This window comes from Oryctolagus cuniculus, chromosome 12 (assembly GCF_964237555.1).
Source record: "Oryctolagus cuniculus chromosome 12, mOryCun1.1, whole genome shotgun sequence".
Lineage (NCBI taxonomy): Eukaryota > Metazoa > Chordata > Mammalia > Lagomorpha > Leporidae > Oryctolagus > Oryctolagus cuniculus.
The window spans coordinates 65,205,924-65,219,516 of NC_091443.1; the positions used below are offsets into that span (position 1 = coordinate 65,205,924).

The 13,593-nt window shown below is 48.7% G+C and overlaps 1 protein-coding gene across 3 annotated transcripts in view; it reads right to left on the reverse strand.

Moving 5' to 3' along the window:
• The window catches only part of VPS39 (VPS39 subunit of HOPS complex), a 55,255-nt gene that overhangs the window by 9,317 nt on the left and 32,345 nt on the right, over window positions 1-13,593 (reverse strand). For all 3 annotated transcript variants that reach the window (XM_008269136.4, XM_051822469.2, XM_070054052.1), the window contains 3 exons: window positions 9,873-10,002; window positions 2,325-2,467; window positions 285-428 (listed from right to left, as the gene is read on the reverse strand). In XM_008269136.4, coding sequence (XP_008267358.1) covers window positions 285-428; window positions 2,325-2,467; window positions 9,873-10,002 — 417 coding nt within the window. The remainder of the gene's footprint in view (window positions 1-284; window positions 429-2,324; window positions 2,468-9,872; window positions 10,003-13,593) is intronic.

Genomic DNA, 13,593 nt, shown 5'->3' on the forward strand with positions numbered 1-13,593 from the left:
GGACACGAGGGGCTCTAATGTTCTGCAGGGGACAAGAATTTTCTTGGAGCGATGCTGTCCTTGCTGACCTGTAGCACTAGCTAGAGCAGAAGAGCCCACTGAATCTGCTGGGTCCAGCTCCTACCTCGACCTCCAACTTCCAAGAACCTCACAGGCTTCAGGGAAGCCGGGTGGATCCCATCATCACAGAATCACAGCTTGGTTCTTCCTGGTGGCAGCGCAACCCCCACCCCCACCCCAGTGCTGTCCTCCCTTGCATTTCCCACAGTGCTCAGGGTGCTCACATGCAGGTAGCACTTGAGCAGGGTGGTGTCAATGATTTGCAGCAGCTTCTTCTTGGACTTGATCGTGGGCGTGCCTTCCATGAGTGGGGAGGTGCTGGACTGGTGGTCAGAATCATTCAGCTTCTTTACCAATTGACTCCGTTTCTGCCAAGGCCAGAAATGTGGGGGTCAAGGCCATGAACAAGTCTTCCTTTGTCACCTGAGCTACCGAGTCACTCTGAATACCTCCAAATCAGCTCATGCCTACCAAGCTTGATCTCACAGCAGCAGCTGATTTCTGTCAGGGACCAAAACTGTCAAACTGCCACAGCAACAGTAACAAGGAAAACAAGTATCCACTGGGTACTTACTATCCACGAGGCACGTGGCCGACCACGTCACTGGCCAGGCACCTTTGTCTGCTTGGCACAGGAGGGCGGTGTGCAGGCAGAGGCAAGTCTGGGTGTTCTGGCAGGTGGGCAGCCGCAGCTGGGTACCTCTGGGACTCAGTGTCAGGAAAACACCAACACAGGCCTGACCAACCTGCGGGCACCCACCGGCCCTGATGCAGGGAGTGGACACAGCAGCACGACAACCCTGCCAGCCCACTCCCAGGTCTCCAGTGCTCACCCAGAGACCCCTTATGAAGGTCTGCACAACACCAAAGAGAAAATATCTTAGTAAGGTCCCCCACAGCGGATGGGTGCAAAGGAAAGAAAGGATCCCCTGCCATGACGGCAATCCGGGGTTAAGAGGCGTGAATGGTGATCTTTAATTCGCCGCTGACTTTAGCATCTCACTTATCTACTCCTTACACTGAAAAAGCTTAAAGTCTAACTACCTCCCCCCACCCCAAACATGTTACATCAGAATACTTACTGACAAGGGATTTGCCAGTACAGGGCTAAATTTTTAACAAATAAGCTATAAAACAATAGTTTGAGCTCTGTTTGCAATGAATAAGCCAATAAATATATAAAAGCTAATTCACAAATACATAAAAAAGCCTATAAGGGAGGATGGGAATTTGGCACAGTGGCTAAGATACTGCTCAGAACGCCTGCAGCCCGTACCAGAGTGAGTGGGTTTGAGTCCTGTCTCTGTTTCCAATGCAGGTGCCTGCTGATGCACACCCAGGGAGGCAGGAGATGATAGCACAAGCCCTTGGGTCCCTGCCACCCACGTGGGAGACCAGGATGGAGTTCCAGGCTCCTGGCTTCAGCCTGGCCCCACTCCACATGTTATGGGCATCAGAGAGGAAACCAGTGAATCAAAGATCTCTCTGTCACTGACTCTCTGCCTTTCAAGTAAATAAAAATTTTAAAAAGCCCAAAAGGACAACACTAGAACAATAGTTACTTAGCTCTGGGTGGTAGAGTTACAGGTGATTTGTGTTCCTGTGTTTTTCTATTTTTTGTGTTTTCAAAGTTTTCTACAAGTATTTTTCCTCAAATCATGTATGGTACAAAGAAGTTTGAAAAACAACCAGGCAGCCTTGTGGTAGGGTGGGTTAAGCCTCAGCTTGTGATGCCTACATCCCTTACTGGGGTGCTGCTTTGAGACCCAGCCTCTCCTTCCTATCCAGCGCCCCGCTGATACGTCCTGGGGGGTGGCAGATGATGGCTCAGCTGCTTGGGCCCCTGCCACCCATGTGGGCGACCTGGATGGAGTTCAAGGCTTCAACCTGGCCCAGCCCTGGCCATTGTGGGCATCTGGGGGGTAAACCAGCAGATGGTCTCTGTCTTTCTACTTCTTTGTCACTCTGCCTTTCAAGTAGATGAAATAAACATTTTTTTTTTTAATGAAAAAAAAAATAGCATACTTTGTCAACTAAAATGTAGCCTTTTCAGTTTAACAGCTTAGTGTGAATTTACTAGGAACTGAGTGTGGTTTCTGGTATCAGGCTTTGACCAATAGCTCAATGCTATTAAGTTGGAAGCAGCAGCAGAAAGAAACTGCCTCCTGCAGACTTTAACAGCACTCCCCTGTGGAATGCCGGTGGGGTCACAGGTACCACAACGTCCAGGTTAACTCCTCCATACACCCCTGTATCATGCCTACCTGGGTCAGGTAGTCAATCAGAGCCAGGTGAGCCTTCTCCAATTCAGCCCCGGAGAGCACAGGCAATGGGTTAGGATACTGCAACTGCTTCCGGTAGTCTGTGGGCAGCAGGTCAGGGTACAGGCCCATCACATGGGTGGGATCTGTGGGGAGGGCAAATGGGAGTCTTTGGGAAGGAGCCCAGCTACATAAGGCTGAAGTAAAACAAGTCGATTACCCTAGCAAAGTGAATTAAACACTGACTTTTTACAAGGAATGACTCTGAGCTCATAAAACCCCAATAAGCTGGGCCGGTGCTATGGCACAGTAGGCTGAGCCTCCTCCTGCAGGGCTAGCATCCCATATGGGCACTGGTTCGTGTCCCGGCTGCTCCTCTTCAAGCCAGCTCCCTGCTAATGTGCCTGGGAAAACAGTGGAGGATGGCCAAAGTGTTTGGGCCCCTATCCACCATGTGGGAGACCCGGAAGAAGCTCCTAGTTCCTAGCTTCAGATCAGCCCAGCTCTGGCCACTGTGGCCATTTGGGGAGTGAACCAGCAGATTAAAGACCTTTCTCTCTGTCTCTCCCTAACTCCACCTCTCAAATAAACAAAATCTTAAAAAAAAAAAAAAAAAAAAAAAAAAAAAAAAAAAAATTAGCTACACATCTATGACTTGAGTCCTGTACATGTCACAGTCAACTAAACTGTCACAAAAATGGCATGGCTCTATATTCCAAGACAGAAATGCATATGCAGAGGCAGAACTGAGCATTTATCAATGCTCTGAAAGTACTGGAAAAACTATTTCCAAGGAAAAATAGAAAAGTATAAGAGACTTAATAATAAAAAATCAACATGTCAAAAAAGTAATATTAGTAGGAAAAAAAATTTCCAGACAACAGGTCAGAGAATATAATTGTAATATAAATGGCAAGATGCTAATACGTTGATTGCATAAAACAAATTGGCAACAAAATCTGATTTATTTGGTAAATGCACAGAATAACTGCCAAAAGAAAACTACAAATAAGCAGGAAAATGTTCTGCTATATTACAAATCAGAATGACACACATTAAATGTGGCTTTTTTTTTTTTTTTTTTTGGCTTCTCAGCCTGTGTTGCCATCGTGTAGACCTCACAGATGTCTGTAACAGCACGGGGCAGTCAGGCGGGCAGCAGAGCCCTGCACCTGCAGCGGGGATCTGAGCAAACAGCTCAGGCTGCGCTGGTTCTGTGGGATGCTGTGTGCTTTGTGGTCACCTGGCCCTCCGCACCCGCTTCTAGCCCGTTCCATGTATCTTCCTGCTCACGGGAGCTATAAAGCTAAAAATGACTTTTCTCAAACCCCTCTTCTCAGGGTTCTAGTCGAGCATCTGGTGCCACCCAAGAGAAGCATGAGTGCTGAGATCTGAAACCAGAAATGAGAAGGACTCCCTCATACTGAGCAGCCGTGCGTGTTCCAGCGTCTAGGTAGTAACTAGACGTGATCTGGAGGCACCTGTTCAGACACGGCGGCTGTGACTCATCACAGGGTATGCTACATCACAGGGTATGCTCAGGAAATCAGTGTCAAGGAGGGGACCCCTCTGCTCCTTTGACTCATCCAACAATGTGTGTGAGACATTTTTATATTCATTCAATTAGCAAAATCATTATTTTTACATGGTACTACCCAGTGGCTGCAATACTGTGAAACTCAATGACCCTTCTACTGCTAAGGCAATGATTCTTGCTGTCTCAATAAGGAAAAAAAATACTTGGACCCACTATTCCTACTTCTTTTTTTTTTTTTTTGAGGTTTTTATTTAATGAATGCAGTTTTCATAGGTACAGCTTTAGGCATATAGAGCTTCTTTTCCCCACCCTCCCACCCCGACTCCTGTCCCACCTCCTACTTCCTCTCCCGTCCCATTCTTCATTATGGTTCATTTTTAGTTTAACTTTTTATACGGAAGACCAACTCTATACTAAGTAAAGATTTCAACAGCTTGCAGCCTCCCCCCCTCCCCACAACATATAGAGCACAGTTTGAGAACAAGTTTTGCAGTTAATTCTCATTGTACAACTCATTAAGGACAGAGGTCCTACATGGGGAGTAAGTGCACAGTGACTTCAGTTGTTCATTTAACAATTGACATTCTTATTTATGACATCAGTGATCACCCGAGGCTCTTGCCAAGAGCTGCCAAGGCTATGGAAGCCTTTTGTGACCACAAACTCCATCAGTACTTGGACAAGACCATAAGCAAAGTGGAAGTTCTCTCCTCCCTTCAGAGAAAAGTATATCCTCTTTGATGACCCCTGGGGTCTCACTCACAGAGATCCTTCATGGAGGATATTTTCTGCCACAGAGTCTTGGCTTTCCATGCCTGAAACACTCTCCCAGGCCTTTCAGCCAGACCAGGAAGCTTTAAGAGTTGATCCTGAGGTCAGAGTGTTACTTACAGAAAATGTCATTCTAGGAGTCTGCTGTGTGGACTGCTTCCCATGTTGGACATTCCTTCCTTTTTAATTCTGTCTATTATTATTACCACCACTAATCCCACTTCTAGAAATTTATCCCAAGAAAATAATCCAGGGCTGGTGACGTGGCATAACAGGTAAAGCCGCTGTCTGCAGTGCCGGCATCCCATATGGGTGCCGGTTCAAGACCCAGCTGCTCCAATTCTGATCCAGCTCTCTGCTATGGCCTGGGAAAGCAGTAGAAGATGGCCCAAGGCCTTGGACCCCTGCACCCACATGGGAAACCCAGAAGAAGCTCCTGGCTTCGAATTGGCCTTGCTCCAGCCGTTGCAGTCATTTGGGGAGTGAACTAGGAGATGGAAGACCTCTCTCTCTGCCTCTGCCTCCTAATAACTCTGCCTTTCAAATAAACAAATAAATCATAAAAATAAATAAATAAATAAAACAAAAAAGAAAAGAATCCAAAAGATGGGAGGAGGAGGAAGCACGTAAGTATGAAGAGATACAGAAAACATTATTTAGGCCGGCGCCGCGGCTCAATAGGCTAATCCTCCGCCTTGCGGCGGCCGGCACACCAGGTTCTAGTCCTGGTAGGGGCGCCGGATTCTGTCCCGGTTGCCCCTCTTCCAGGCCAGCTCTCTGCTCTCTGCTGTGACCAGGGAGTGCAGTGGAGGATGGCCCAAGTGCTTGGGCCCTGCACCCCATGGGAGACCAGGAGAAGCACCTGGCTCCTGCCTTCGGATCAGCGCCGTGCGCCGGCTGCAGCGCGCCAGCCGCGGCGGCCATTGGAGGGTGAACCAACGGCAAAAGGAAGACCTTTCTCTCTGTCTCTCTCTCTCACTGTCCACTCTGCCTGTTAAAAAAAAAAAAAAAAAAGAAAACATTATTTATAACAGGGCAATTCTGGAGGCAGTGCAGAATTCCTTCAACTGCCATCTTTTGCTGCTTTTCCAGGCCCATTAGCAGAGCAGGACCAGAAGTGGAGCAGCTGGGACTTGAGCTGGCACCCATATGGGATGCCAGCATTACAGGTGGTGGCTTAACCTGTTACACCACAATGTCAGCTCCCAGATTTTGTATTTTGTTCAAGCTGGTTTCTATCAAAAGCAAATGCCTGCCGGCGCTGTGGCTCACTAGGCTAATCCTCCGCCTTGCGGCGCTGGCACACCGGGTTCTAGTCCCGGTCAGGGCGCTGGATTCTGTCCCGGTTGCCCCTCTTCCAGGCCAGCTCTCTGCTGTGGCCTGGGAGTGCAGTGGAGGATGGCCCAAGTGCTTGGGCCCTGCACCCCATGGGAGACCAGGAGAAGCACCTGGCTCCTGCCATCGGATCAGCGCGGTGCGCCGGCCGTGGTGGCCATTGGAGGGTTAACCAACGGCAAAGGAAGACCTTTGTCTCTGTCTCTCTCTCTCTCACTGTCCACTCTGCCTGTCAAAAAAAAAAAAAAAAAAAAAAAAGGCAAATGCCTGCAAAGATCTGCATTCCAAAGGAAGAAGCACATCTCCCCCTTCCCCGCCCAGTTTCCAAGGACTACCTCACTGGGACCAGCACCAGTGGAAGTGTGATTCCAGTGGGGTTTTTATAGTTTTTATCAGTGCTGTGCTTACAAAGTCACACAGACTGAGTGGAATGCTCCAACCTTAACATTCCCCTGAGCCCTGTTATTTTTCACAGGCATGTTTGATAGAATGTAAGATTTCACAAGGCATTGCAGCAAACATGCCTGTACCTCAATGTATAGTAAAAGGGTGTTACTGAGGGCCAACATTGTGGCACAGTGGTTTAAGCCACTCCCTGTGACGTGGGCAAACCATATTGGAGTGCTGATTTGTGTCCTGGCTGCTCAGCTTATGATCCAGCTCCCTGCTGATGTACCTGGGAAGACAGTGGATGGCATTCCTGGTGCTTTGACCCCTGCCATCCATGAGGGAGACCCATGTGGAGTTCTTAGCTCCTGGCTTTGGCCTGGTCTACACCTGGCTATTGTAGCCATTTGGGGAGTGCACAAGTGGAAATAAGATCTCTCTCAGTATCTCTCCCTCTCCCTCTGATGTTCTGCCTTTCAAATAAATAAGTATTTTTAAAAGGTGGGGGAGAGGGAATAAATAAACTAAAAAGCAGTTGCTTCATCAGGCCTGCTTTAAAGCTTCAGGGCTGGGGTATGAGTATAACCGGTACATGGAAAACAGATCAAGCTATTATGGAAGTTCTACTTACTAGGCACGAGGAGCTGGTGGTGCACTGAAAACAATGCCCCAGTTATTAAGCTCATCTGGAGGAGGAGGTCAGGCTTGTATCACTTGTAGGCTGCCCACACTCATCAATCCATTCCTCTTCCACTGCCACGGTGTGGGTATGGTGTGGATCTGTCCCCCAGAGCTTCATGTGCTGGCAGCTTGGTCCCCAGAATGGGGCTGCTGAGGTCGTGGAACCTTTTTGAGGTGGGGCCTGGTGAAGGTGGGGGGCACTGGTGGGGGACACCACACTCAGAGGGATTAAGGTGGTTCTCAAGGGATTCGGTTAGTTCCCGTGAGAGCAGGTTATTACACAAAGAGCAAACCTACCCTGAATCTCTTTTGCCTCCTGTTTTTTTTTTTTTTTTTTTTTTTTTTTGACAGGCAGAGTGGACAGTGAGAGAGAGAGACAGAGAGGAAGGTCTTCCTTTGCCGTTGGTTCACCCTCCAACGGCTGCCACGGCTGGCGTGCTGCAGCCGGCGCTCGGCGCTGATCCGAAGGCAAGAGCCAGGTGCTTCTCCTGGTCTCCCATGGGGTGCAGGGCCCAAGCACTTGGGCCATCCTCCACTGCACTCCCGGGCCATAGCAGAGAGCTGGCCTGGGAGAGGGGCAACCGGGACAGAATCCGGCGCCCCGACCGGGACTAGAACCCAGTGTGCTGGTGCCACTAGGTGGAGGATTAGCCTATTGAGCCGTGGCGCCGGCCGCCTCCTGTCTTGTCACATGATGGCTCTCTCCCTCTCACACAATAATGCCATCTGCCATCTGGTGATGTACCCAGAAGGCCTGCACCGGAGGCTGAACCCATGGGGCCACCCCATCTTGGACTTTGAGCCTTTAAAACTGTGAGCTAAATAAACCTTTTTTTCTTTACACGTTAGCCAGCCCTGGTTTTTGCCATAGTGACAACAAACAGACTCACAGACGCACCAAGTGTAGTCCTGGTGGGAGAACAGCTCCACCACCCAGCTTGTCTTCAGAAGCAGAGGACGGCCGCACCCCTCTCCTCACCCCGGGACAGCCTGGGAGTGGGAGTACCACCTAATCCTGGCTGCCACAGCCTCTTCATCTTGAGCAAGGGAGATAAGCATGACAAGCACACACCAACACAGATCCCACTCTACCTGTTCCTCTCATGGAGCAGGTATTCCTCTATTGAGACGTCACGTCTGAGACAAGCGTTTAGCCTGGCAGTTACAACACCAGTTAGGACACCTGCAGCTCATGCTGGAGTGTCTGGGTTTCATTCCCAGCTCCACTTCCTGACTCCAGCTTCCTGCCAACACAGATCCTGGCAGGCAACAGGTAATGGCTCAAGGTATTGGGTCTCTACCACTTAATGCAGAGATCTAGGTTGAGTTCCTGATTCCCAGCTTCAGTCCAGACCTAGCTATTGCGAGCACTGGGGGAGAGAATCGGTGGATAGGAGCTCTTTCTATTTGTCTAAGAAATTATTTCCAAAAACTAAAATAAGGGGCTAGCATTGTGGTACAGTAGATTAAGCCACTGGTTGTGGTGTAGGCATTCCTTATCAGAGTGTCAGTTTGAGTCCTGGCTACTCTAGTTCTGACCCAGCCTCCAGCTATTGCACTTGGGAAGGCAACAGGAGATGGCCCATGTGCTTGCACCTGGCCACCCACGTTGGGGACCAGGATGGAATTCCCAGCTCCTGGCTTCAGCCTGGCCCAGACCTAGCTGTTGTGGGGGCATTTGGGGAATAAACCAGTGGGTGGAAGATCTCTCTCTCTCTCTCTCTCCCTCTCTTCCTTTTTCTCTCTGTTGCTCTGCCTTTCAAATGAATATACAAATATTTCAAAAATTAAAAAAAGAGATGGAGAATGTTCCCTCGCCTTGAACCTGGAAGAACTCTTATAAATCAACAGAACACAGCAGAAGTGACAGTCACAGAAGTACTTTGCTCCCTCTGGGAAAAGTCAGCCATGCATGAGGACACTCAAGCAGCTCTGTGGAAAGACCCGACTGGACCCTATCCAGCACTAATTTGTCAGCCATGAGAACTCGCCTGCTTGGAAGTGGATCCCTCTAGCCCAGTTGAGACTTTAAATGACAGTAGCCCCACTGACACACAACTGCAACCACATGAGGCCTGAAGCAAGAACTGCCCAGTGGAGCCCCTCCCCAGTTCTGGCCAACAGATACCAAGAGGTAAGGTTTGGGGTGACTTTGTTATAAGGATAGCTATTGCACTAGTTGGGGGCAGTTTTTGTTAAGGATTAAACAACAGTAGAGCTGGTAGAGGTGGTAACTAAGGAAGTGGCTATGCCAGTGGACGACTACCCAGCCTGCCCTGGACACTAAGTGATTAGTGTGTGTAGCTTGCTGCTTCCTGCTTGGAGGGGCCCCGGAGATCCCTCTGTTCCCACCTAGTCCTGAGCCTCATCTCCCATCAGTTTTATGGGTCTCTCCAATGCCATCCCCCTAATATTCCAAAAGCCCTGCTTCAATAATCCTGATTCTGCTTGAATTATCCCATACTGTCCTCTGTTGCTCACAGCCAAGAATCTTAACTGGTACAGGAAGCAGCCACAGTTCATACTGGCTGAGGTTGAGGGAACAGCACTCAGTAAACGCTAAATGACCAAATCCACTTTGGTTGAACTGAACGCTTTCCTGTCATCCCAACCTAAGGGTGAGGGCAAACCATTCGGGAACACTGGAAACCTGCAGGTGTGCGGGAAGCCAGACTCACAGGATTGGGACTATGAACACGGAACCACTGTGGGCGCCCAATGCTAGCTTTGAGGACCAACGCAGAGGAGCATAAGCTGCGCCCATTCCAGAAATCTGCTGTCATTTCTGCCTCTCCTTTCTGTGCGTTAGTTCCTTACCAGCAAGTCATACCCATTGTTACCTGTGCCAAGCTTAGCAAAGACTTGCATGGACTCATCAAAGCGCTTCTGGCAGAAGAGGTTGAAGGCATACAAGTTCTTGATGTGATGGATTTGCTGCTGCTTTTCACTGTCGGAATCATCTTTCATTTCCTAATAAGAGAGCAGAAATGGTAAGAGCTCACTCACTCAAGAAACACTTAGTTCACTCTAGTGAGAGACAGTATCCTAGGAGCTAAAGACACCGAAGTGTACAAGAAACGTAAGACTGCTAAGTAACCACACAAATGAAACGCAGCACGGATTTTGCTCCATGCCTAACCATACTCCGGAGAACTGCCAAGGTCATGAAGAGCAAGGAAAGATGAAGAAGCGGTCCCCAGGGGACACTAAGGACACACAGCAAAGCACTGCAATGGGATTTCTGGAATGGATCCAGGAACTGACAAATGGACATTCACGGAAAAACCTGCCAAATAGGAATAAAGTCTAGAGTTCAGTTTAAAAACAAACAAAAATCAAAATGAAACAGTTTAAGAGGGATGACAGAAGCATGTGGGAGGGGGAACCAATCCAGTCTGGGTGGTGAGTCTAAGAGGGCCCTAAACTGACAGGAGGAGCTGGAATTATCTGAGCCAGTGTGGGCAGACAACAGAAGGGAGGGCGAGAGGAGGGTGTGCTCCTGGCAAAGGGAACAGTGCATGTGCAAGGGCCTGTCATGACGGGAGGGCACGTGTGCTAGGGAGGAGACACCTAGCACGGCCAGAGCAGCTGGGAAAGTCTGTTCACAGCACGGGCCAAAGAAATGCAGCTATTGTTAGCTTTGTTTCTTCCTTAAGAACCTTTTTTTCTTATATCCCTTTTAACTAGTCTTGATCTAATTTAATTTTGTTCTTTAGAATATCTCTTTTTAAGTATTTATTTATTGACTTATTAAAAAATTATTTATTATGCATAATGACAGAGAGGGGAAGACGAAGAGAGGAGGAGGGAAGGAGGGTGGGAAGAGAGAGAGAAAGAGATCTTCCATCTGTGGGTTCATTCCCCAAATGGTCACCAATAGCCACAGCTAGGCAAGACTGAAGCCAGAAGCCAGGAACTCCATCCGGGTCTCCCACATGGGTGGCAGGGGCCCAAGCGCCTATGCCATCATCTGCTGCTTTCCCAGGTACATCACCCTGAAGCTGGATTGGAAATGGAGCAGGAAGCAGGAAGGAACGAAATAAAAGAAAGGAAAAGAAACAAAAAAAAAAAAGAAAGAAAGAAAGAAAAGAGCTCCATCTACTGGTTTACTCCGAAATGCCCACAACAACTTGGGAGCCAAAGCCAGGAGCTGGCAACTCAACCCAGGTCTCCCAGGTGGGCAGCAGAAATCCAGCTACTTGAGCTATCACTGCTGCCTCCCAGGGTCCACATTAGTTGGAAACTGGAGTCAAGAGCTAGAGCCAGACACTGCACTCTGATGTGGGATGCAGATGTCCTAACCAGCATCCTACCTGGTGGGACAAATGCTCACTCTCTAATCTATTTCTTTCTTTCTTTTTTTTTTTTTTCTTTGACAGGCAGAGTTAGTGAGAGAGACAGAGAGAAAGGTCTTCCTTTTGCCGTTGGTTCACCCCCCAATGGCCGCTGCAGCCGGCACGTTGCAGCCGGCGCACCACGCTGATCCAATGCCAGGAGCCAGGTGCTTCTCCTGGTCTCCCATGCAGGTGCAGGGTCCAAGGACTTGGGCCATCTTCCACTGCACTCCCTGGCCACAGCAGAGAGCTGGACTGGAAGAGGAGCAACCGGGACAGAATCCGGCACCCCGACCAGGACTAGAATCCGGGGTGCCGGCGCCGTAGGCGGAGGATTAGCCTATTGAGCTGCAGTGCCAGCCGTATCTAATCTATTTCAACAACAACAACAAAGATGGATTTCTCATCGTTTACTAAAACGATGTCAACCAGCCCTCTTTTGTCCTAAAAAGAGAACGTAGTTAACTACGGACCTAGAAAGAGAAGGAAATAGGAACTCACTCCGTCCTCTCTATCAAAGATTAAACAGACAACTTGCAGATCACTGAAATGATGCCGAGACCCTCCTGTTAAGAAAAATAGATGCTAGGGGCCAGGGTCGTGGTGCAGCAAGTTAAGCCTCTGCCAGCATCCCATATGAGCACCAGTTTGAGTCCCTGCTGCTCTACTTCTATCACCTTCCTGCTAATGCACCTGGAAAAGCAGGAAGACGACCTGAGTGCTTAGGTCTCTCCCATGTATGTGGGGAACCTGCATGAAGTTCCTAGCTTCTAGCTCAGTCTAGACCAGTGTAGCCATTTGGGAAGTGAACCAGCAGAAGATCTCTCTTTTTCTGTAACTGTCCTTCAAATAAGTAAATAAATAAATCTAAAAAAAGAAACGAGGGGTCAGCGGGTAAAGCCACCGCTTGCAATGCCAGCATCCCATATGGGTGCCAGTTCGAGTCCTGGCTACTCTACTTCCAATCCAGCTCTCTGCTATGGCCTGGGAAAGCAGTAGAAGATGGCCCAAGTCCTTGGGCCCCTGCACCTGTGTGGGAGACCCAGAAGAAGCTCCTAGCTCCTGGATGCAGATTGGCATAGCTCTGGCCATTGGACCATCTGGGGAGTGAACCAGTGGATAGAAGACCTCTCTCTCTCTACAACTTTGCCTTTCAAACAAATAAATTAAAAAAATATATATACTAATAAGAATTACATATGGCATATTCTTTTTTTAAAGTCCAAAAACTATGGAGGCCGGCACCGTGGCTCACTTGGTTAATCCTCCGCCTGCAGCGCCAGCATCCCATATGGGTGCCAGGTTCTAGTCCTGGTTGTTCCTCTTCCAGTCCAGCTCTCTGCTGTGGCCTGGGAGTACAGTGGGGGATGGCCCAAGTGCTTGGGCCCTGCACCCGCATGGGAGACCAGGAGGAAGCACATCTTCTACTGCTTTCCCAGGCTCATTAGCAGGGAGCTGGATTGAAGTGGAGCAGCTGGGACATGAACCAGCGCCTGTATGGGATGCTGGCGTTGCAAGCAGCAGCTTTACCTGCTATGCCACAATGCCAGCTTGGGAACTTTTGTTTTAAAGACAGAATTTACACATCCAAAATAAATGTTGATCTTTGCGGGTAGCCAACTTAGGTAACTATAAACATATTTATTCCAAGAAAAAAAATATAGTCACTGCTTTCCTTTCAGAGCAATTCAGAAGATGCTCTAAAAATGAAATTTTACTACTATTACCCTCAAAAAACTTCTTGAAGTTAGTACTGTCCTGTTTAATGACTAGGACTCTGAAAGACTTAAGGTGTCTCCTAAAATCAAATCCATCCTCCGCATAGGACAATGATCATCACGGACTGTTTCAGGACCACAGACTCTGACTACTTCCGGGATGGTCTTCTTGGGGGCACCTCTGGAACAGGAGCAAGGTCACCACTTTGCCAACACTGGAGGAAGCAGTGATCATAAATGTGTGAGTGTAGGGGCCTGCTAATGACCAGGAAGACGGCTCAAGTCGCTGGGCCTCTGCACCCATGTGGGAGACCTGGATAAAGCTCTTGGCTCCTGGCTTCAGTCTAGCCCAGTCCTGGCTGTTGCCGCCATCTGGGGAATGAACTGGAGGACAGAAGATCTCACTTTCTGTTTATTCCTCTCTCTTTGTAACTCTTTCACATAAATAAATAAATCTTTTGGGTTTTTTTTTAAAGATTTATTTATTTGAAAGACAGAGTTACAGAGAG